The sequence below is a fragment of the Coturnix japonica genome, chromosome 9 (assembly GCF_054131305.1).
Source record: "Coturnix japonica strain WE chromosome 9, WE-NBRP24, whole genome shotgun sequence".
In the NCBI taxonomy this organism is placed as follows: domain Eukaryota; kingdom Metazoa; phylum Chordata; class Aves; order Galliformes; family Phasianidae; genus Coturnix; species Coturnix japonica.
The window spans coordinates 4315803-4336877 of record NC_140671.1 but is presented as its reverse complement, the minus strand read 5'-3'; the positions used below and the strand labels follow the sequence as shown (position 1 = coordinate 4336877).

At 44.0% G+C, this 21075-nt stretch overlaps 4 protein-coding genes across 9 annotated transcripts; 3 read left to right on the top strand and 1 right to left on the bottom strand.

Moving 5' to 3' along the window:
* The first annotated feature begins 166 nt into the window (after positions 1-166).
* Positions 167-6538, top strand: TMED2 (transmembrane p24 trafficking protein 2). 2 transcript variants are annotated; one of them, XM_015877830.3, is made up of 5 exons: positions 167-372; positions 2034-2226; positions 2646-2666; positions 4540-4647; positions 5045-6538. In XM_015877830.3, the coding sequence occupies exons 1-5, from the start codon at positions 193-195 to the stop codon at positions 5167-5169; spliced, it is 627 nt and encodes a 208-aa protein (XP_015733316.2). In that variant the 5' UTR covers positions 167-192; the 3' UTR covers positions 5170-6538. The 2 variants fall into 2 exon arrangements, with proteins under 2 accessions (XP_015733316.2, XP_015733317.2); XM_015877831.2 differs by lacking the exon at positions 2646-2666.
* A 530-nt stretch (positions 6539-7068) lies between these two features.
* Positions 7069-12812, top strand: DDX55 (DEAD-box helicase 55). 3 transcript variants are annotated; one of them, XR_014949061.1, is made up of 14 exons: positions 7069-7190; positions 7360-7410; positions 7493-7579; positions 8099-8190; positions 8301-8363; positions 9089-9238; positions 9383-9572; positions 9938-10020; positions 10372-10503; positions 10629-10721; positions 11231-11345; positions 11517-11685; positions 12077-12241; positions 12582-12812. XR_014949061.1 is itself a non-coding variant. In XM_015877814.3 (14 exons), the coding sequence occupies exons 1-14, from the start codon at positions 7083-7085 to the stop codon at positions 12729-12731; spliced, it is 1776 nt and encodes a 591-aa protein (XP_015733300.2). In that variant the 5' UTR covers positions 7069-7082; the 3' UTR covers positions 12732-12812. The 3 variants fall into 3 exon arrangements, 1 of the variants encoding a protein (XP_015733300.2); XR_014949062.1 differs by having other exon boundaries at positions 10629-10852; positions 11949-12241; XM_015877814.3 differs by having other exon boundaries at positions 11949-12241.
* Positions 12813-13008: 196 nt separating this feature from the next.
* On the bottom strand, positions 13009-16317 carry EIF2B1 (eukaryotic translation initiation factor 2B subunit alpha). Of its 2 annotated transcripts, none has more exons than XM_085555602.1 (9): positions 16286-16317; positions 16112-16213; positions 15892-16028; positions 15705-15821; positions 15094-15206; positions 14836-14904; positions 14164-14239; positions 13895-14020; positions 13009-13447 (listed from the first exon to the last, which is right to left on the bottom strand). In XM_085555602.1, exons 1-9 carry the CDS (start codon positions 16296-16298, stop codon positions 13292-13294), a joined length of 909 nt encoding a protein of 302 aa, XP_085411728.1. In that variant the 5' UTR covers positions 16299-16317; the 3' UTR covers positions 13009-13291. The 2 variants fall into 2 exon arrangements, with proteins under 2 accessions (XP_085411728.1, XP_085411729.1); XM_085555603.1 differs by lacking the exon at positions 13009-13447 and adding an exon at positions 13611-13788.
* A 39-nt stretch (positions 16318-16356) lies between these two features.
* GTF2H3 (general transcription factor IIH subunit 3) lies at positions 16357-20997 on the top strand. 2 transcript variants are annotated; one of them, XM_015877820.3, is made up of 13 exons: positions 16357-16397; positions 16579-16658; positions 17022-17128; positions 17447-17610; positions 17852-17914; positions 18150-18179; positions 18492-18520; positions 18605-18679; positions 19102-19155; positions 19459-19527; positions 19633-19768; positions 19849-19885; positions 19966-20997. In XM_015877820.3, the coding sequence occupies exons 1-13, from the start codon at positions 16388-16390 to the stop codon at positions 20033-20035; spliced, it is 924 nt and encodes a 307-aa protein (XP_015733306.2). In that variant the 5' UTR covers positions 16357-16387; the 3' UTR covers positions 20036-20997. The 2 variants fall into 2 exon arrangements, with proteins under 2 accessions (XP_015733306.2, XP_085411730.1); XM_085555604.1 differs by lacking the exon at positions 19849-19885.
* Positions 20998-21075: the final 78 nt, after the last annotated feature.

The window sequence follows — 21075 nt, the reverse complement described above, 5'->3', positions numbered from 1 at the left end:
CTCCTCTCAGCGTTCGCGCCGTCCGTTAGTTTCTTGTCCCCTGTCGGCCACCGTAGCGCTGAGCCGTACGTGGCAATAGGGCCGAGCCGGCCAATGAGCGCCGGCCCCGTGCCCCGGAAGGGGCGTGGCTTCAGCCGGAAGTCCCCCTCCCCTTTTCCTGCCGCCCGCCGCTCGGTGCCGCTGGGCTCCGCCATGTCCCCGCTGCGGGCGGTGCTGGCGCTGCTGGCCGCACTGACGGCTCCGGCCGCCGCTTATTTCGTCAGTATCGACGCTCACGCCGAGGAATGTTTCCTGGAGAGGGTGCCGTCCGGAACCAAGATGGGGCTCATCTTCGAGGTGGCCGAGGGGGGATTCCTGGACATCGACGTGGAGGTGAGGCCGGGCCGCCTGACCTTGGGCCTTGTGCGCCACGGGAGGGGAGCGGGCGGCGGGGAATGGGGGGGGCGGGACGTGTTTGGCCGCAACGGGTGTGAGACCGGGAACCGGTGAATAGAGCCACCAATGAGACATGGGGAGTGTGGGGAGGGTCCGGAGGAGGGACAGGAAAATGATGAGGGGATGGAGCAGCTGCACTGTGAGCACAGGGTGAGGGAGTTGGGTTTGTGCAGCCTGGAGAAGAGAAGGTTGCGGGGTGACCTCAGTGCAGCCTGTCAATACGTGAAGGGAACTTACTCTTCCCTTAAACTCTTGGAAAGGGCTGACAATAGCAGGACACGGGGAAATGGTTTGAAGTGAAAAGAGGGAAGATTTAGGTTGGATGTTAGGGGGAAGTTCTTCACTAGGAGAGTGGTTAGGCCCTGGAACAGGCTGCACAGGGAGGTTGTGGGTGCCCCGAACTTGGAGGTGTTCAAGGCCAGGTTGGACGGGGCCATGGGCAACCTGATCTATGGGGTCTCTATGGGGTCTATGGGGATCTATGGGGTCTCTAGGGCAACCTGATCTAGTAAAGGTGTATGTTTGGTGGCCCTGCCAGGCAGGGGGGTTGGAACTACATGATCCTTGAGGTCCCTTCCAACCCGGGTCATTCTGTGATTCTCCTTGTGCTGCCAGGGCTGGTGGTGCTCCCATAGCAGCAGAGCCCTCCTGCCGCTCTTGGAGCCACTCGGGGTTCATTGGGTGTCCCGCTCTGTGCGGGCTTGTCATAGTGAAATGTTCCTTGGTGGGAGGAATGAAGCGTTTTTCCAGTGTGTTGCTCTTTGTGGGAGTGTTTGTTCTTTACTTACGAAGCGCTGAGTGTAGCAGGGCTGCTGGCCATCTTGAGTCAGGTTGATCAGCTCAGCTTGTGGGTAAGTGCTGCTCTTCCATAAAGCATTGAGTTGATATGAGGATAATGGATGAGCAATCCTTTCATCTTGGTGAGGAGCCGATAGTTTGTGTGGGGGAGCTTCAACATGAAAACTGAAATCGGATGGAATTGTTAAAAATTATTCAGTTCTGATGCAAGAAAAAGAGACAGGAGGCTGCAAACCTCCATTCTGGAGTCGGTGATGGAAGCTTACAGGCTGGGTTTGGTGTCATGGTGCAGTGCAACACATAAGGTCACGATGACTCTCATGGCTTAGCACTTTGTTCTGCTTCTGTCTGAGCTGACAGCTGCAGCATTGCACAACTGTGCATCCACAGTACCGTAGTTGTCCTGGAGAACGTCCTTTCTTCCCTTTTGTTTCCCTCCAAACATCAGAGATAAGGTTTCCCCTGCAGTTGTTAATTTGGTTGACAGCCAGGGTTGTAGATCACTTCTGCCTCTCCCGGTATTGAATGCTTCTTATCTTGAAGACAGGCGGTCAGTAAGCAAAGCTTTTATATGGCTTTCTTTACAGAGAGGGTGTTTTAAAGATTTCTGTGCAGGAAAACACAGAACTGCTTTTGTGCTGTGGGGAAGGAAATAGAAATATCAGCAAAGCAGACAGATTAAAGGTGTTGTGGGTCAGTTTGACTGGATGACTTCAAAATATGCACCCAACTGGTAGTGATGCATTTTAAAAACACTGTATTTTAAATAAAATGAATGATCTTTTGTTTTCCCTGTCCAGATTACAGGGCCTGATAACAAAGGAATTTATAAAGGCGATCGAGAGTCCAGTGGAAAATACACGTTTGCCGCCCACATGGATGGAACTTACAAGTTTTGTTTTAGTAACAGAATGTCCACCATGACTCCCAAGATAGTGATGTTCACAATTGATATTGGGGAAGCTCCAAAGGGGCAAGATATGGAGACAGAAGGTGAGGATGACTCCTGAAAGGAACAAGGCTCCTTTGGGAGCTTTTACCTGCATGCATGACTCGTGAATGTGACTAGGGTTCTCAGAATTCCTGTTTCTTCAGGCGGTCTATTCAGCTGTTCTCTTGCACAGCTAAAATGGATATGGATATTTTTAGACCACGTGGCACAACTTAATGCAAAATCACCAGGGAATCCCTTGGCCGTCTGCAGAAACGAATGCTTTCATCTTTTAGTCTTTTCATCGGTTTCTTTCTCTGATTTCTAGTTTGCTCAGCAGTTTGTAGATTGCCGTATGCATTAGTTGAACTCTTTGATAAATGTGCTAATGGAAAAAGATTTTCTCGTAGCCATGTAAGTTACTGTTTTATCTGCAGCCTTTTGTCCTGTACTTGTGTTCATCTCTTACACTTTCCTCTAGGTGGTGGAGATACCTGGGATGGTATGTGTACTGCTTTTTGAAAGCTCATTAGCATCTTGTCTTTTGCATACGTTTATTCACTAACAGCTAACGTTTGCTTTTTCTCTGTAATGTTTGTTTGTAGCATGAGAATGTCTTTAATAAACTACATCAAAGGTCTGATTCTGAGCAATGCTGAGCACTGCAAGCTTCCATCGAGAGGTTGAAATACTGAGCAGCTCTTGGGATCAGGTCCTCAAACTGACCGTGACACTTTGTCATCAGGTCATTATTTGTGGCTTGATTAGATGCTTGAGGTGGAATTGAACTAAAACAATGAGCATCCAGGAGCATTAAACAATGTTTAGTAACTAAAGTGAACGTTGGATAACCAAGAGCTTTTGGAAGCAACAAATTCCACCAAGGATATGAATTAGCAAACATGTTACAAGAGAAAAAACTGGAAAGTTGCCATTGCTGGAAATGAAATGTTTGGGTAACAAGTTGGAAAGTTTTCTTTAGAACTCACTAACTGAAGCTAGAAAGAAAATTGTCTTTTTTTTTAATCTATTTTATTGAGTAAATAACTGTGTGAATTGGGTGCTTGATTGATGAAATTTAACAAATTCTTAACATGGTTTTTCTTTTTAAAGTCTCAGTTAAATCTTTTTGTTGAATGTGAATGGACACTGTAGACATCAGTTCTAAGGAATACTAATAGAGCTTTAATTTTTAAGATAGATGCTTTTCCCTGTTTTTTTTAATGAGTTTAAACAATACCTGAGACTGTAATTTCTTCTCCAACAAGCTGTACGTATTGCATTGACCAGCTGTGAAATTAAGAGCTTTATCTTAGCAAAGTGAGTGTTGTTTTGGCATCTACTTAGACATTAATGAGGGTTTGTATGAGTGTTACTCTCTGGACATCTTTTTGTCTGTTACCCAAATGTGTATATTTTTAGTAGGTTTGTTTTCAGGGCGTGATCCGAAATAACTTAATTTATAAAGAAATAATATTAGGTAGCTTCAAAGTGCAATGTTTCCCTTCAAGAGATGTTTGCCTGGAGTGTGTCTGTGGAATGATTGCTCAAACTTCTCTTGGTGCTAGAAAACTCTGAAAATGACTTGCATAATTCATAACTTTTGTTAGTGGGCAGTTCTTTGAGCATGAAGGTATTTAAAGGATCCTGTGATTGACAAATCACTAAATCTCGGATCTCTGTTCCTTCCATGTGCTGAATTATCTCAAGCTAATTTTCTGTTATCGTTAGTTCATTTTCTTACTCTTCTGCTTTCGTGACATACCAGAACCTGAGGCCAGTTCCTGCCATTTGCCGTTCCCCTTTGGCATTGATTCTGCTGAATGCTGTGCTACAGCTAAACAGGGAGAGCACAAGATGTGATACGTTGCTTCAGACAGTCATCTCGTTTTGCCAGCATCATGATCTTAAGCTAAATTCTCAGTTGTTCTATTTTTGCATACTTAACAATTAGAAAAAGAAAAAGCTGTTATGTTAAGATGATTTGCTTGGAGTATATTGGAATGTGTTTGCAGAGTGGATAATAGTGTGTTAATGATCTCATGTATTTTTACATTCTGTTTTTCTGGAGAAGTGTGCCCAGATTGGATCCAAGTGATCTGCACTGACTAAATTGGGTGTCATCTGTCATCTAGTTGGATGTGGTGAGAGGTGTTTTCCCACTCAGTAAATGCCACAGCAGAGTGTTAGGAGAAGTGGCGGTGAGACAACAGAACAATTTTGCTGTAAGGATAGGGAGTTGTCATTGTACAGACTGCACTGTTCAGAGCTCCCTCTGTGATGGGAAGTTGATTACAACTGTTCACATGCTTTAAAAATTGTGGGTTTTTTTTTTGAGTAAATAACTTTCTGATGCTTTTCAAATTGCTCTGCAGCTCATCAGAACAAGCTAGAAGAGATGATTAACGAGTTAGCAGTGGCCATGACAGCTGTAAAGCATGAACAGGAGTACATGGAAGTTCGTGAGAGGATACATAGAGCAAGTAGGTGTCTTTTGACTTCAGTTGCCTCATCGTCTTTTCTTAAGATTTGTGTTTAGGTCTATTTCAAATTACTAAAAAGGATTCAGGTCTTCCTAGTAGAGTAAAAAACGTTTGACACTTGCAGTCTTTATGTTTTCTTGTCTCTCGCGTAATGAAGATTGTTATGCAAAATACAGGAAGAGCACAGACGGATGTTGCAGTGTGTCCAGAGGTGAGATGAACATCTGTCTGTTTAGGTTGGTTCAGGCTATGCAAGTTCTTAGTTCCTAGAAGCCTTGTACAGCTGTGCTACAAATACCAATGATATCACTATAAGGCTTATATACAGTGCTTCAGTTCCTATGACAAAATATCTTGTAAGTTTGTCTTAAATTCTTTGTTACTTTTCCCTCAACAGTTAACGACAACACAAACAGCAGAGTGGTCCTTTGGTCATTCTTTGAAGCCCTTGTACTAGTTGCCATGACACTGGGACAAATCTACTATCTGAAGAGGTTTTTTGAAGTCCGAAGAGTTGTTTAAGTACTGTTCCTGGTCCTGGATTTCAGTTCACTGTCTACCAAACATCCTGGTCACAAAAAAAAGAGTCACTTAAGTTTCGAAACCCTCTTTACTGAACTGTAAAACTTATTTGCTTACGTTCCTTCCTAGTCAAAAATGAATTGTTTTTATATATCTTCTGTAGCAAAAGCTATGCTGAAATCTCATCACTTAATTGGCCTGTTTTTTCTTCTGTTCACTTAAACCTGCCTAGTCTGTATGCTAAGTGAGATCCGAGCAAGCTGCAAATGCTGTAATTCCACGGTAGTAGCGAGCAATGTCTGTGTCTTTTCTAACTTTCTGTTTTCATAAGTACTTGCAGTTCTATCTAGGAAAACGGTACAAGGCCCTCACTGTTGCATCTCTCACCTCATTAACCCTGCAGTAAGCGTTACAAATTGAAGGAATCCCTTCTTCACTTATGCAAACTGCCATGGAGGAGCAATTGGAACTTTAATCTGATAACGAGTAGATCTGACAGCTTCTGATCCAGTACACGTACCTGATTAAAATTTAAAGGAAAGTGTTGAGTAACTACCCTAATTACACCAACTCACCCTGCAAGATTTTTAATGAAGTAACCAGTATCTAAATAGATCCTCCACCAAATGTTCATCATGTGGTTTTTAGTCTTTTCCAGGTTTTATATTGGAGCCCATTGTGTGCAGTGTCTTGGCAAACAGTAGTTAACCCTTTGGGTCCTGCAGCTCCAAAGCTGAGGCTGTTGGTGCTCATGCAGAACATGGCAGTGTTCAGGACGTCTGGATTCCTGATGCCAAAGGGTTAACGGTTCTTGGGGTTTATTGCAATGCTATGCAGCCCTTCTATTTAAGTTAAGTGGCAATCTCTGCCATTTTCTGGTCACCATTAGCATCGTGCTGAGTACCCGCGTGTTTTCTTTTTCAGGCACATGTAGATTTGTTTTTGTACGACTTTCCTTGGTATCTGCTGATTGGTTTGGAAATTAAAGGCGCGTCTGGTGTGGGTGCTGAGCCAGGATTCTGTTGTGACTGATGTACATTAGTTGTAATCATTTTTGGGGTGGGGTCGGGACCTTTTCCAGGGGGGATCCTCTACAAGTTACACACAGCAGTTTTGTACAATTAATTTAAGATTTGTTACAGGTTTTCATGTTCCAGGTAAAAGATTTTACAACCTCGGGCAGACGCCGGCAGCGGCTCCTCAGCGAGGTGGAGTCACACCTGATGGAGGCTGCTGTGTGCCAATATTTTTGTGTAAAAAAGAAAACCAAACAACCACTTCAATTGAATGATAAGATGTACATTTAAAATTGCTTGTGAATCTCAATATGACCCAGGTTCAATAAATAAATTCTTACAAAAAAAGATAATAATCGCCACGCTCTGTATTTATTTATACCGTGATGCTTTATGGAGGTGCTGCCTCCCACTCCAGATGGTTTTACAGCATCTCTGGGTATCCGGAATTCACCCAGGGTTGTGGGCAGGTAGAAGATGTTATGGTTCTTCTGTGCCATTGGGTGTTATGGTGCTTCCATAGGGCACAAGAAGAGCTTTGAGGTCCCTGTGCTATGGAGATGGGGCTGTTTGTGCTGTGGACATGGGGCTGTTTGTGCTATAGAAATGGGGCTGTTTGTGCTGTGGAAATGGGGCTGTTTGTGCTATAGAAATGGGGCTGTTTGTGCTGTGGAAATGGGGCTGTTTGTGCTGTGGAAATGGGGCTGTTTGTGCTGTGGAAATGGGGCTGTTTGTGCTGTGGAAATGGGGCTGTTTGTGCTTTACCTGTGGAGCTCCCTGAGGTGGCGGCGGAACTTCTCTTCTGGCGGAACCAAAGCACAGCGGTGTGTGTTTCCAGCTGTCCCTGTAGCCGGAAGTGGAGGGATGAGTTCCGTTGGTGCTCACGGCCGTTCCAAGATGGAGGCGGTGACCGAGGGCCGCTGGTCGGCGCTGCCGGTGGCGCTGAGCCCCGCTGTGCTGCGGGCGCTGCAGGAGCTCGGCTTCCACAGCATGACCCCGGTGCAGGTGGGGGCGGCTCTGGGGGCTGCGGGGCTGCGGGCAGAGGGTGGTATTTCTATCAATACTACTGCTCTGGTAACTCGGAGGGAGCTCTGGTGGCTCTTGGGGTATCTGGGCCTCTGTGAGATCATCATTAATGTGTTCATGTGCTGTTTCTCGTTTGTTTTACCCTCAGTCCGCCACCATCCCGCTCTTCATGAGCAACAAAGACGTGGCTGCAGAAGCGGTGAGTGTCCCCTGTGTCCCCTGTGTGTGTTCCCTGCTGTCCCGCTCTGTGTGGCTGATGGCTCTGACTGTTCCCTCCCCAGGTAACGGGCAGCGGCAAAACGCTGGCGTTTGTGATTCCCATCCTGGAGATTCTGCTCAGACGGGAAGAAAAGCTGAAGAAAATGCAGGTCAGGTTGAACTGCTCAGTTTCAATGTGTTTTCATGGTGCATCAATCAGATCAAGGCCCTCGGTACAAGTACCAGGCAGTCAAAATGGACATGTAAAGTGACCCTTTGGTATAGAGGCAACAATGAGAATAAATCCTGGGGTGATTTCTGTGCACTTAATACAACTTTTTATTTGGAGTGATCAAACCTGTTCTGAGCTATTAGAAGAGTATCTCAGAATATCGAATAAGAGGATGTTACTGCAAGCAGGAATCGAGTGCTTTTGGCATCTGTTGCCTTTGAATACATTCTGAGGTACTTGTGGTGCCTTCTTGGTTAAATGTTGTTATTAGCGACAAGTTGTTGGGAATTTACTTATTGATGCAGCAGTTCCTTCATCAGGCTTTTCTATGAAGAAGATTCCACTGGGAATTCTTTGCCTAAAGCCAGGGCTGTAAACATGGCTTGTATTCACTTACCTTACAAGTGACAGTTCTGCAACAGTCCTCCTGTTTTCCATAAGTTCCTTTTGTCTGCAGGTTGGAGCTATAATAATCACACCAACCAGAGAATTAGCTATTCAGATTGATGAGGTGCTGACACACTTCACAAAACACTTCCCCAAGTTCAGGTGAGTGAACGTGAAGCTTTTCATGACCACGGTTCCTTTTTCTTTGGACTTCTGTCGTCCATAAGGTCACAAAATTGAAAGACCTAAATCTTTCTGTTCTGTTGTTTTAGTCAGATTCTTTTGATTGGTGGTAGGAATCCCATGGAAGATGTTGAAAAGTTTAAGGAACACGGGTAAGCTGGTTGTCTGTAATTGCTCCAATGCCGTCTTGTTGTTTTGTTTTCCTTGTCATTAAGATACTCAAATTATGGCTCTGTTCTGGTTTTGCTGATGCTGACATTTGATGATACTACATAAATATGTTGAGCACGCTAAATAAATTGTGGTTTTCATTTTGCTGGAGTAAAATGCACCGTGATGAGATTGTAGTTAGATAAGAAGCAAGGGTTGTGTATGGAACTGGTCCCGTTTCTCTGCTGTCTGGCTAAAGAGCAATGTACTGCCTGGCGAGTTGAAGGCTGAGTATTTCAGCTCCTTCTTCTATATCTTCTACCAGCAGTGGACTGTAGTGAGGTTGAGTCTGCGCTGAATAATTGGAACAATCTGGTGCTGATCCTCACGGGGAAACTTTGAAGCCATTTTATTTGCCTTTGGCTTTTGCACAGAAGCATGCAATATTTCTTCTAGCTGATAGTTGCTTTCAATAGTTGTTAATTATCTTCTATACTGTTATTACCACAAATGGAGAGCCTTCACACAGGGGTATTCTTCCTGCCATCAGCATGCTGTCTGAATGGCACTGGAATATAAATACACTTGAAAGCAGCACACTGACATTTTTCTGTTGAAGAATACATTCATTTTGAGTGCAGGTTTGTGTTGTGGTAATTGTTAGCAGCTCCAACCAAAGGCCTTACCTGATATGGTTACAAAATGGCTGTGTCTTTGTTGCAAACAGGGGGAACATCATTGTAGCTACACCGGGCAGGCTGGAGGATCTGTTCAGAAGGAAAGCAGATGGGCTGGATCTTGCAAGCTGTGTGAAGTCTCTTGATGTGTTGGTGTTAGATGAAGCTGACAGGCTTCTCGATATGGGCTTTGAATCAAGGTATTTAATATTTAAAAAATAAACTCTCATACATCTGAAATTTTAAATGAGTTTATCATTAAGTGAACACTGTATTGTTCTTTTGCCCCTCTTTGCTCCATAGCCTGCATAGAGCAATTATGTTTTGCATGTTTTTACTTGCAGTTTAAATGCCATTCTGGCCTTTTTACCCAAGCAGAGGCGGACAGGTCTGTTCTCAGCCACTCAGACTCAAGAGGTGGAGAACCTGGTGAGAGCTGGGCTCCGGAATCCTGTCCGCATCTCGGTGAAAGAGAAGGGAGTGGCAGCAACCAACACCCAGAAAACTCCGACCCGCCTGGAGAACTATTACATGGTACGAGCTCTGTGTGTGGTGGTACTCGGGATTCTTTCTCCCTTTTCCCTGATTCCATCAACAAGTTTATAAGTTATGACCACTTACAGTCACTTCAACAGAGGAACCAGAAGTTTCTAAGATGTAAAGCTCTTGCAGCTTATCTGAAGATTGGCAACCATGTTGAGGAGAAATTGCCCTTCATTCTGAACACTGTAGTTGTTTGCTGTATGAGCTTAGCTCTGTTTTGTTTGGCCTGCCAGGACCCAAACTGCTGCACTGCTCTGCCTCCATGACCAAACATCGGTGCGCAATGAGAGGAGGAAGCTGGCAGATCAGTTTGTATCAAGTCCATTTTCTTACTTATTTTCTTTTGCATTGTGTAGATATGCAAAGCAGATGAAAAGTTCAATCAGTTGGTGCATTTTCTTCGACAGCACAAGCAGGAAAAACATCTGGTCTTTTTCAGGTAATTCTGTGTTTCATTGTGAAAATGAGGAGTTTTATTACTTAAATTCCGAAGCTGCCCTGTGTTGATAAGGACGTAACTATTAAACGTGGTTAATTGTAATAGCTGTCTTATGGAAAGAGGATAGAAGGAGATCATTGCTTCGTGTCAGGATTCTGATAACATGAACTTCACAAGACTATAGAAGTAAAGATTATAGATGCTGTGTTAATCATAAAAGTGATGTGCATACCTTAAGGGAAAATAGACAAGTGGGTGTTCTTGAAAGGGCTCAGACTGTTCTGACATGGCTGCCTTAGGTGGGTTAAATATACGGCATAATCTTCTTCTATTCTGTCTTCATCACAACAGCACGTGTGCCTGTGTGGAATACTATGGGAAGGCGCTGGAATCCTTAATTAAAGAAGTGAAAATTATGTGCATTCATGGCAAAATGAAACACAAGCGCAACAAGATTTTTACTGAGTTCCGAAGGCTCCTGGGGTAAGAACCAAGCAGGTTACTCCAGGCAAAAGCACAAACAGTAAGAGAGATTTAATAGTGTCTGACAGGGTGCTTTCCTTAAATGACAATTGAGTGAAAAAATGCTTTTTTCCTCTTCTTTCTAGTGGGATTTTAGTTTGCACTGATGTGATGGCGCGTGGCATTGACATCCCAGAAGTACACTGGGTTTTACAGTATGACCCTCCTAGCAGTGCAAGGTACAACTTCAGATCTCACCAACCTGTGCTCGTGCTACTGTAATGTTTAGGTATAAATGGAGAACACACAGCTGTGGAAAAAGCACAAAGTTGTTGTCTGAAAGTCTGAGCTACCTGCAAACAAGAAAGTTGTAAGTGATGTGAAGTTGATTGGCTTTGTAGGCCTGATGTGCAGAAGTAAAAGAGGTGGTTGCCACTTGCACGAAGGGGCTTTCTATTCTAAGGGTTAGCGTGAGAGTACGGGGGTAACAAGCTGAGGGGTGTGAATGAGTGCAGAGAGCTGGGGTGGAGCTATTTAAGGATGGTACACTGAGAGTTCACATGAGGGGAGCGTTTTCCACTTATTTTTACTTGTATTGTCATTATTTTCCTGTAGCTGAAGTTATGAGTTTAGTTTAAAAATACGGGAAACTCTGGGTTTTCCATTCTGTCAGATTTGTCCTTTTGCTCACAAATGCTTTAAAGTCAGACCAGGCATCTCTCCTTAAATTATCCCTGTTTTATTTCAGTGCCTTTGTGCATCGCTGTGGTCGAACAGCACGGATTGGACATGTTGGCAGTGCACTTGTATTTTTGCTTCCCATGGAAGAATCTTATATTAACTTTCTCTCAATCAATCAAAAGGTCAGTAGGCTTTTATTCTAACCCTACGCAGCAAAGGGCAGGGGAGCCAGAAGGTGACCAAAACTTACTGAAGATTAACTGGAGAAGAAATGTGTTTGAATTTTCAGAGCACGTTTCAAATCATTCAGCTGAACTTTGCCTTTCTTTTTGTATTCCTTTGTTGGTTTTCAGTGTCCCATGCAGGAAATGAAACCACAGAGAAACGTGTTAGATCTTCTTCCAAAACTGAAGTCTATGGCTCTCGCTGACAGGGCAGTGTTTGAGAAAGGGATGAAAGCATTTGTCTCTTACATCCAGGCTTATGCCAAACATGAATGCAATCTGATCTTCCGAATTAAAGGTAATTCCCAGCAGGAGCTGGGGATCTTTTACTGTTCTTCAGAAGATAATGTTCAGTTTGACAAAAAGCTCCTGTGATGTTACTGTCTGTAGCTGCTCCTTTCAGTTCTCAAAGTCTGACTGAAACAAACCTAAGCGTAAATGCGACCTCATATTGTCATTGCTATTAAATACTAATTTCAGGATCATCTTTTTTTGCCTGGAATTTTGTAAGTTCACTTTTTATCCAGCAGGAAACTGACTTTATAATCTTTATCTCAACAGACCTGGACTTTGCTAGTCTTGCTAAAGGCTTCGCCTTGTTAAAGATGCCGAAAATGCCTGAGCTAAGAGGAAAATGTTTTCCAGACTTTACTCCAGTCACTATTAATACGGACTCCATTCCATTTAAGGATAAAAATAGAGAAAAGCAGAGACAAAAGCAACTTGAACAACAAAGAAAGGAAAGAGAAGAAAATGGAGGAAAAAAGAAATTCATAAAAAACAAATCCTGGTCAAAGCAGAAAGCCAAAAGGGAGAAGAAGAGGAAAGCAACAGCTAAAAGGAAGCGTGAAGAGGTAAACCATGCCACTCTCTTAAGCTGTGTGTCATTACTAAATGTACCTGCAAAAGGCAGGGAGCATCGCTCAGGTGATGGTGAATTGCTGCCGGCATAGGTTCATAGGCTGCATGGATTGTAGGGGATATAGCAGCACTTCACTGGATAGTTCTTATTTGTTGTTGCTTTTTTTTGTGTCTCAACAAGTTAATTTGTTACATTGGTGGTAGAATTTGAGTATAATTTCCTGTTTGGATGCTGCTGGCAAAATCTAGGTTGTAAAATTCTGTTGTGTTCAGCTGTCTAGAGATGAAGCCTTTGGCGTTGTGTGTAATCTGTTGTATTTCAATGGCTAACAGGGCTCTGATATGGAAGATGAGGACATGGAAGAGCTGCTGAATGACACGAGACTCTTGAAAAGATTAAAGAAGGGGAAAATTAGTGAAGAAGAATTTGAGAAGAGACTAACAGGAAGCCAGAGTAAATTCAGAGAAGCTGCTGCTGACTGAGACTGAAGGTTTCATTCTAACTGGGCTTTCACATTAAGATACTCCCTATTCCAATAAAACTGTATTTTTATAACAAAATAACGATGCAGAGAACAGAATGGGTTTAATTTCTTCATCAAGAAACTTGGTTTCCATAAGCATAGTTAAGAACTGCAGTTGAGAACAAAGCTAAAGGCACTGCCCTTGTGTCATTTGGCTGGAGCTACAGCTTTCCCTCGGTGCATTTATTTCAGGGCTTTTTGTTCACAGGTCAGTGAGTGGCAGCATTACCTTGGAATGAGGCTGAATGCGCCATAAGTTACTTTATTTTACAGTACTAAAATACTTGACCCACTTCTCCAATAATTCATTTAAGGCATTCAGAAGCTGTAACAACTTCCATTTTTTTTCCTAAACAGTGGTTCATCCACAGGTAATGCCTTAAACTGAAGGTTGATAATGACATGAATCCTTGTAATGCTGCCTCCTCACCTTGTCCACCCCACTTGTGTCACCTCCCAGGCTCTTACAGCTGCGACAGTCACTGAGGATGGTACACATTGCACACCATGTCCATTGAGTTACAGATACAGTTTAATGAGTTCGTCGCTGACAGCTGATGGAGTTAACACGCCAAGGTCTGTAAACAGTAACGTGATAAGTGATGGTGACGTGTAGTCAATCCAGGGATGTTCCTCTGTTAGATTCTGACTTGTTTTCAGCGTGTCTGCTTTGTACTAGAAGGAAACAAGACCGTTAATTATTACACAGCTGCGAGCTAAAATTTCTCTTGGGCTGGGGCAGTGCTATAATCTTGAGCAGATATCTGTGGTAAAATGGAGGGAAGTCAACTGCTTTAAAATGAGGCATGTGCTGCCACCTTGGTCTCGAGTGTTTTACCTTCTATCCACCATACAACTTATGGTTCTGAAGTGTCTCGATGTAGCTGTTTCTTGCCTGCAGCTACTCCTGTGCCCCAAAGGAATTGCTTTAGTAACTGAACAAGAGTATTAGGACAAATTGTGGATGTTGGAAGTCTAACTTGAACATGGACCAACTCTGTACTGTGTCAAGTTAACTACAGTAGAGAGATCCAAACAAATGAAGATGTGCTTAGAAGAAAATTGCTCACAGACGAGTAAGTGGATCTTAGTTCGCCAGGAAGCAACCTGTATTTCTCTTACCTTAAACTTATCTGGGACATCCTGCTGGTTTAGAGGGAAGAGTCTTACAAACTTGAAACTTTCTGCCACCACATAAAACGGCTTGTTCTGAGCTTTGGCACACACAGCAATCTGATTGGTGCCAATCTGTGGAGACACAGAAAATAACGTGCAGATTCCATGCTAGCATGACTTAATATTGCCACGTTTCCAATAATAGACTTTCACTGATTGATATCCAAGAATATTTGAATAGAGTTTCTAGATTGATGCAATGCGTTCTCTTTTACCTTGTTAATAATGCCTCCGCTTTCTACTACACCTTCAGCACCAACTAAGACCAGGTCCACTTTCTCCATAATGTAGCTGTTGAAGGAGGGGAAGAGATCCAAGTCTTAGCAAATAACGTGACTCATTGAACAGAACAGAGATAAAGAATTCCAACAGTCTCACTTTTCTAAACTAGTTTTAGCTGCTGTTAGTTAAGTAAGACTGTGTTGTTCGACATCCTTGGAATGAGCTTTCGCCTGCTTGCTCAGCAGGAATGGTACAAGCCATGTCTGACCTTGACAACTGTGTAAGCGATGGGAGAAATCCATCAACTGTAGTCATTACATGGCAAAATATGCTAGAATTTAGCATTTAGATTGAAAACAAACACAACATTTAGAAAGTAGAAAAATCAAAGTAGCTTTCTTTAGTACAGCAGCTCCTTCACATATCCCCAGGCTCCACGCATAGGTTGATGGAGTCAGACCTAATAGGCAAACATCAAGGTACAAGTTCTGCAGCAGGCGTATTTGGTTAATCATGCACCTAAAGTGTCACTTGTTCAGCCTGTTTGATGACTATGACAAACGAAGTAACAATTCCTGTGTTTAGAACAACCTCCTACGGAACTTAAATGGAACAATGTTAAAATAAAATTGGGATGAACACTAAGATTTAATGATCAGACTCACCCAACTGCAGCATCCAGTATCACAGTCACAGGAATGTTCAGTTTCCTCAGGGCTTTTGCCATTTTTTGCCTGTTATATAAAAATGAAGCTTCAAAGTCTTTCTTTAAAGATGATGCTAGAAAAACTATGTCTGAAAGAATGAAACCCATCACTATCTACGTTCCTACAAGGCCAGCAGCTTTGAAGTTATGACAGAATTGATGCTGGCTGTAGTTTATCCTCTTAGCCAAGATGAAGCACAAGTTAATGAATACTCGCCCTGCTTGGTCTGGCTGTGATTCAGTAACATAAACGCTGAATCGCTTCTTTGACTCAACAGCTGCTTCTAGCACCCTGAGGACCACTCGTGAGTAGGCGTGTGTCAGTATCCTCTGTCAAAAGAGATAAAATGTTACTTCTTGTTGAGCTTTAAAACCTTCATTTCAGTTAGGAGGGTCAGGGCTTTTAATTCTGTCGGTGTCCATTAATATCTAACGTGTGATGTTATGGTCTCAAACTAAAAGAGGGACAATTTAGATGGGTTACAAGGAAGAAGTTAGTTATGATGGTAGTGAAGCACTGGCACAGGGTGCCCAGAGAGGTGGAGGTGCCCCATCCCTGCAGACACTCACAGTTAGGGGATGGGGCTGTGAGCTCTGATGGAGCTGTGGGTGTCCCTGAGCACTGCAGGCAGTGGGACTACATGAGGTATAAGAGTCTCTTCCAACTGAAATGACTCCATAATTCTATGATGTTGCTTGTATTTACAGATTTTAGTAGAGGAAACCACTCTGTGAGATGGGCAGGAATAATAACACCCCCCCTGTCCTCTGCTTTCCCTGCAGTGCAGGCAGCAGAGCTGGGACACGAGCAGCCCTTGTTGTACTTACAGCTCCGTCTCTGATGAAGGGATGGCACAGTTTGGCGATTTTGTTCCTGGAGAGAGAAACCTTCCTGAGGAAGATCTCCCCACGCTCGATCATGATTTCTTTGCACTTGGAGTAGTCCTGCAAAGGACACACAGCGCTGCTGCCGGCTGCCCTGCAGCAGATGGGCCGGCAGGAGCCCGCTCCTTACCGAGTACTCGAGCGACGTGAGGCTGATGAAGCGCAGGAACAGCTCCCCGCCGGAGTTGACGGCTACGGACGAGTCCACCCGCGACAGCGTGTCGATGGCGTCCCGCAGGCTGCTCCGCAGGCCCTGGATGGTCTCTCCTATGGAGACAGGGCACAGCGGGGGATCAGTCGGGGCCGGGCCAACATCGCTTCGGCTCCGGCCGCCGGGGATGGGCGCCCACCTCGGTCCTGCCGCAGGAAGCCCAGCAGCGCGCGGATGGCGGCCACCGCCGAGGCGACGTCGGGGTCATCCCTCAGCTGCGCCCTGAAGGTCTCGATCAGGTCTGAAAGGCAAAGAGCCGCCTCACACTCGGCTCAGCCCGGCCCCCACAACACCCTCCATAGAGACACATTACCGTCCGTGCTCATGGCTGCCCCCGCCCTGCTCGGTGTCATGCGGCGCAATGCGATGATGTATGTTCCGTGTGACGACACCAGCGGGCGACACCAGCGGCGGGATGGGAGCGGGTGAGGGGAGCCGGCGGCCGAGGGGGTCGGGGCGGGGGGATGAGCCGGGCCGGGCCGAGTGCAGCTCAGCTCAGCTCAGCTCAGCTCAGCTCAGCTCAGCTCAGCTCAGCTCAGCTCAGCTCAGTCCCCCCGGCTCCGGCAGCTCCCGGCCCCCTGCAGTGACTCGCTGTGTGTTTTGCAGACGAGGAGCTGAGCCTGCTGGTCATCGTCATCGACACCAACCCCATCTGGTGGGGGAAGCGGGCGCAGGGGGAGGCTGAGGTGCGTCCCGGGGCCGCTTCTATAGGAAACATCGGTGGGAAACGTGAAAAGTATCAGCAGACCGGCACAGGGTGCACGGGGAGGTGGAGGTGCCTCATCCCTGCAGACAGCCACAGCCAGGGGATGGGGCTGTGAGCACTGATGGAGCTGTGGGTGTCCCTGAGCACTGCAGGCAATAGGACTGCATGACCTTAAAGGTCCCTTCCAAATGATTCTCTGGTTCTACAGTTATGCATTTGTCAGAGCTTTGCTCAGCTGATGCCTCCCGTTAGAATGGAAGCCCTGCACCTTCTAGTTCTGAGTGCAGTTCTGCGGTTGGTTCCTGTAGGTGCTGTCCTGCTGAATTATTCTTTCCCTTGGCAGTTCACCCTGTCGAAATGTGTGGACGCAGCGATGGTGCTGGGGAACTCCCACCTGTTCATGAGCCGCACCAACAAACTGGCTGTGATGGCCAGTCACACGCAGGAAAGGTACGGCAGCCGCTCACCACCATGAGTGTGACGTGTTGTCCACTCCCTGCCTCCTGGTAGAGCATAGGAGAGAAATGCTTCATCTGCTTTAGTGCCTTACAGAAAGCAAGACAGTCAATGTATCAAAGTATTGAAAGGAGGGATGTGAACCATTTGTGTCACAACAATTTCCTGCCTTATGAACCCTATTTAATGCCTGAAGTATTAAAGTTATTTGGAGTTTTACTTCAAAATATCGCTGTCTGAGTGGTCAGCTGATGTCATTTCTTCCTTACAGGCTGAAAAGCAAACCGTAACACTGTTCTTCCTCTCTTTTAGCCGTTTCTTGTACCCTGGGAAGCGTTGGGCTTCTGCGGATCTCCTTGGAGATGGTGGTAACTCTGTGGAATCCAATTGTTCTGGCAGCAAGGATGGAAAATATGAATTGTTAACTGCAATCAATGATGCAATTGCAGAAGAGATTAAAGACCTCATGACGAAAAGTAAGGGAAGGAAAATTCTGGGTTTCATAACACAGAACTGCAAAATGTTCTCTGGGAGTTGCAGGAATTTCTTTGGTTCATTTGGATTTTAATGTGTTTAGAGTAGGTGAGTTTTTATGGCTGATATTGGGTGACTCTGCAGTGATTCAACATGGCGAAGATTGAACTTGTAGCACTCAATGAGATCAGGCTGAGTGAATGATTTTGTGTATCAAAGTAATCTGTGTAATTTGCTTTGCAGCTGACATGATGGGCCAGCAAACAGAGACCCTCCTAGCAGGGTCTCTTGCCAAAGCACTTTGTTGTATCCTTTTGATGGCAGAACTTTTAAAGGCTTTTGTCTGTTTCTTGTCATACTAATTATCCTTCAATACAGTCTTGACTACCAGTGCATTCTATAATAATTTTCAGAACTGAAACATTTCCCTTATAACTGTGGCTCAAACAATGTGTGTTGTTTGAGGTAGTGAGTACATAGCATGGGTGCTGCTGGTGCTTCCATGAACAGAGTGTGGATTCCTTGATGTTGTCTGATGTAGATATTAACAAGATGAGCAAGGAGGTGAAAGGTAATGCCTTTAGAGTGCTTTCACGAGTATTTGAACCTATATACCTAATATACCTAATTGCTTTGGGGCAATAAATGACATAGGCCCGCTTTCATAACGTCTGAATTATTCTACAGATAATTCTACATGTATTTCTATACCACTGGGACTATCAGTATTTACATTCACATTGTCTGAGACATTAGATCTGTCATTTTGGATGTTAGATTGATTGGATTTAGCTTAGTTAAAATGTCAGGTATCGTAGAACTGTAGGGACAACTACAGGGAATGGATGTACTCATGTGCTTTTATTTTCTTTTTGCTAATCAGCCAATCAGGAAATGAAATCAAGGATTTTGGTAAGAGCTTTGTTGTTAGTCTACTATTAGTGTTAAAATACATCAATGCTACATGGGCTAACAAGTCTCATTTGCTTTGTTTAGGTCATAAAAGCTGCAGAAGACAGTGCATTACAATATATGAATTTCATGAATGTGATCTTTGCAGCACAGAAACAGGTGAAGCTATTTGATATATCTTATCTTTTATTAGCATATAAAGAGTGAAAAAAAATGGTTCATTTACATTATGGCTGTGATCTGGTTAAAGAATCCTTGGAGTGAAGACTGTCATGACAATAGTGAAAGGTAACCGAGGTTAAAAGTCAGATCCTACTGCTACATCTTAACATGAAGGGTTTGCTATGAAAGAACGGATGGTAGCCTTCTGTCCCGCCTTGTAGGTGCTGTGTACAGGATACCTTTGCTGATAGTTCTTTTATTGTCATGCATTAGAAGAGAGGTGTTAGAAATCTGGATGTTTGTTCTGACAAAGGGAATGAGCTTTCTTATTGCTGTGGTGGTCCTGCAGCTGTAAAACATGGGTGAGGTTACATTGTTCCTAGCTGAACTCCTTTTTTTATGGGTCTCTTTACTTGCAGAGTATTTTGATTGATGCTTGTGTCTTGGACTCTGATTCAGGCCTTCTACAACAGGTACAAGCTTCCTATTCTTACTTGCTGTTTGCTTTAATTCATAGATACTTGATGCTAGATAGTTTGATGTATTTTAAAGCACTCTCAACTTTTTCAAACCAGAAAAAGAGACATTATTACACCCTCCTATGAGACAAGGCCTAGGTATTTTATGTTGGTGAAACACTGTCTCTTTTTCTCAGTCTTTTTGTACCCTCCTATTCTGTAACAATTTATTATTGTTTTGTTCTTGTTCCTTGGCTAGTAGAAACCATTGCCTTCCTGTTAAGACTGAGCTATCTGATCATTCTCTCTGCATTCCAGGCTTGTGACATTACAGGCGGCATATACCTTAAAGTGCCCCACCTGCCATCCCTCCTGCAATATTTGTTGGTATGTCTTCACTTGCTTTTTCCTGTGTCAGATGTGAAATCTTACTGACTTCACTGACACGATGATACAGCCATTTCCACACTATTTTTTTCCCTGTTTATATAGTGGGTATTTCTCCCTGATCAAGAACAAAGATCACAGCTTGTGCTTCCACCTCCCGTTCATGTTGACTACAGAGCAGCGTGTTTCTGTCATCGAAATCTCATTGAGATTGGTTATGTCTGCTCCGTGTGCTTGTCAAGTAAGTTTATAAATATGAGTTGAACTTCCTACGTGTCAAATGAGCTATTATTAGTGACAGCCAATCCTTTTATTTTCCAGTATTCTGCAACTTCAGTCCAATTTGCAGTACATGCGAGTAAGTTTAACTTCTTATTTCAGGAGTGGGTCTGAGAATGCGTTTGTTGTATCTGACAGTTCCTTTTTATGTTATTTCAGGACTGCCTTCAAAATATCACTGCCGCCTGTCATGAAAGCTAAGAAGAAGAAATTAAAGTTAGCTGTCTAACGATGCAACTTAAACACACCGTTACTGCTCCTGTTATTCCATGAAGGGGGATGTACTTGAACAATTGTTGACACTTTTTACAGGATATGAAAGAGAACTGTATGCAGTCTTACTGCTTTTTTTCTTAAAGTATTTAAGCCATTTTTTCTATGTAGTAACAAATCACTGTGTTAGCAGGTAATCTGTGCTGTCTTAAATACTGTTTATTCATTGTAATTAGAACCAGAATTTACAGGTTGTTAAGATGCAGGTCTTGCAAATTTGGAAGCATTCTTGCTGCTGCAGCTTCAAACTTCCAAGTTATTTTCCAAGACAATAAAGTTTTGGTTGTTTTTAATCACATGTTGGTGCAGAGGTGAGCTGTCACCACTGCTGATGTGTAGGGACTGAACCTCAGCACCACTATTGAAGGACCTCAGTGTTCTGTGAGCTTTCAGTGTCTGTCTGGGCACTGAAATGGGGTCAGCTTCGGAAGAAGAAAGCCAAATGTTTCAAGATGGCTTAGAACACACCTTCCTGTCGAGGGTGTTAATTCCTTGGCACGTGCACACGCACTGTGTCATATGTTTTTATTCTCTTTATGCTTTTTGGCTCTCTTGGATAGCTGCTCCTCAGTAACTGGAGCAGTAATATGGAGGTATCCTTCCCATGGGAGTTTTGAACAGAAGACCACGTTTATGTGTGCGAAGGGGTTTATGTCTGTACAATGACATCAGTAAATGTCCATGAGGTGGTCAGTCTTCAGTGCTGTGCTTTGAAACTGGAAAGGTTTCAGATCAGTGTGGTTTGTATTTGAGTAGCAGCTATGTGTGCCATGTCCAGGCGTGCATCTGGCTTCTGTCAGGGCAGTTGTTCTCATCAGCTCCCGTTCTCGTCGCCAGGAGCCACTTTGTTTGCAAGTTGTATCTATAACTCTGTTCTTACAACACCTTTTGGAATAAAAGCAGCTCTTTTTACAGACATGGATGCTGTTCGGCCTGTTGTGTGTCTGTGAGGCGGTCTGTGGCACGGCGGGTGATTCCCGCCCTCCCGGTTGCCGT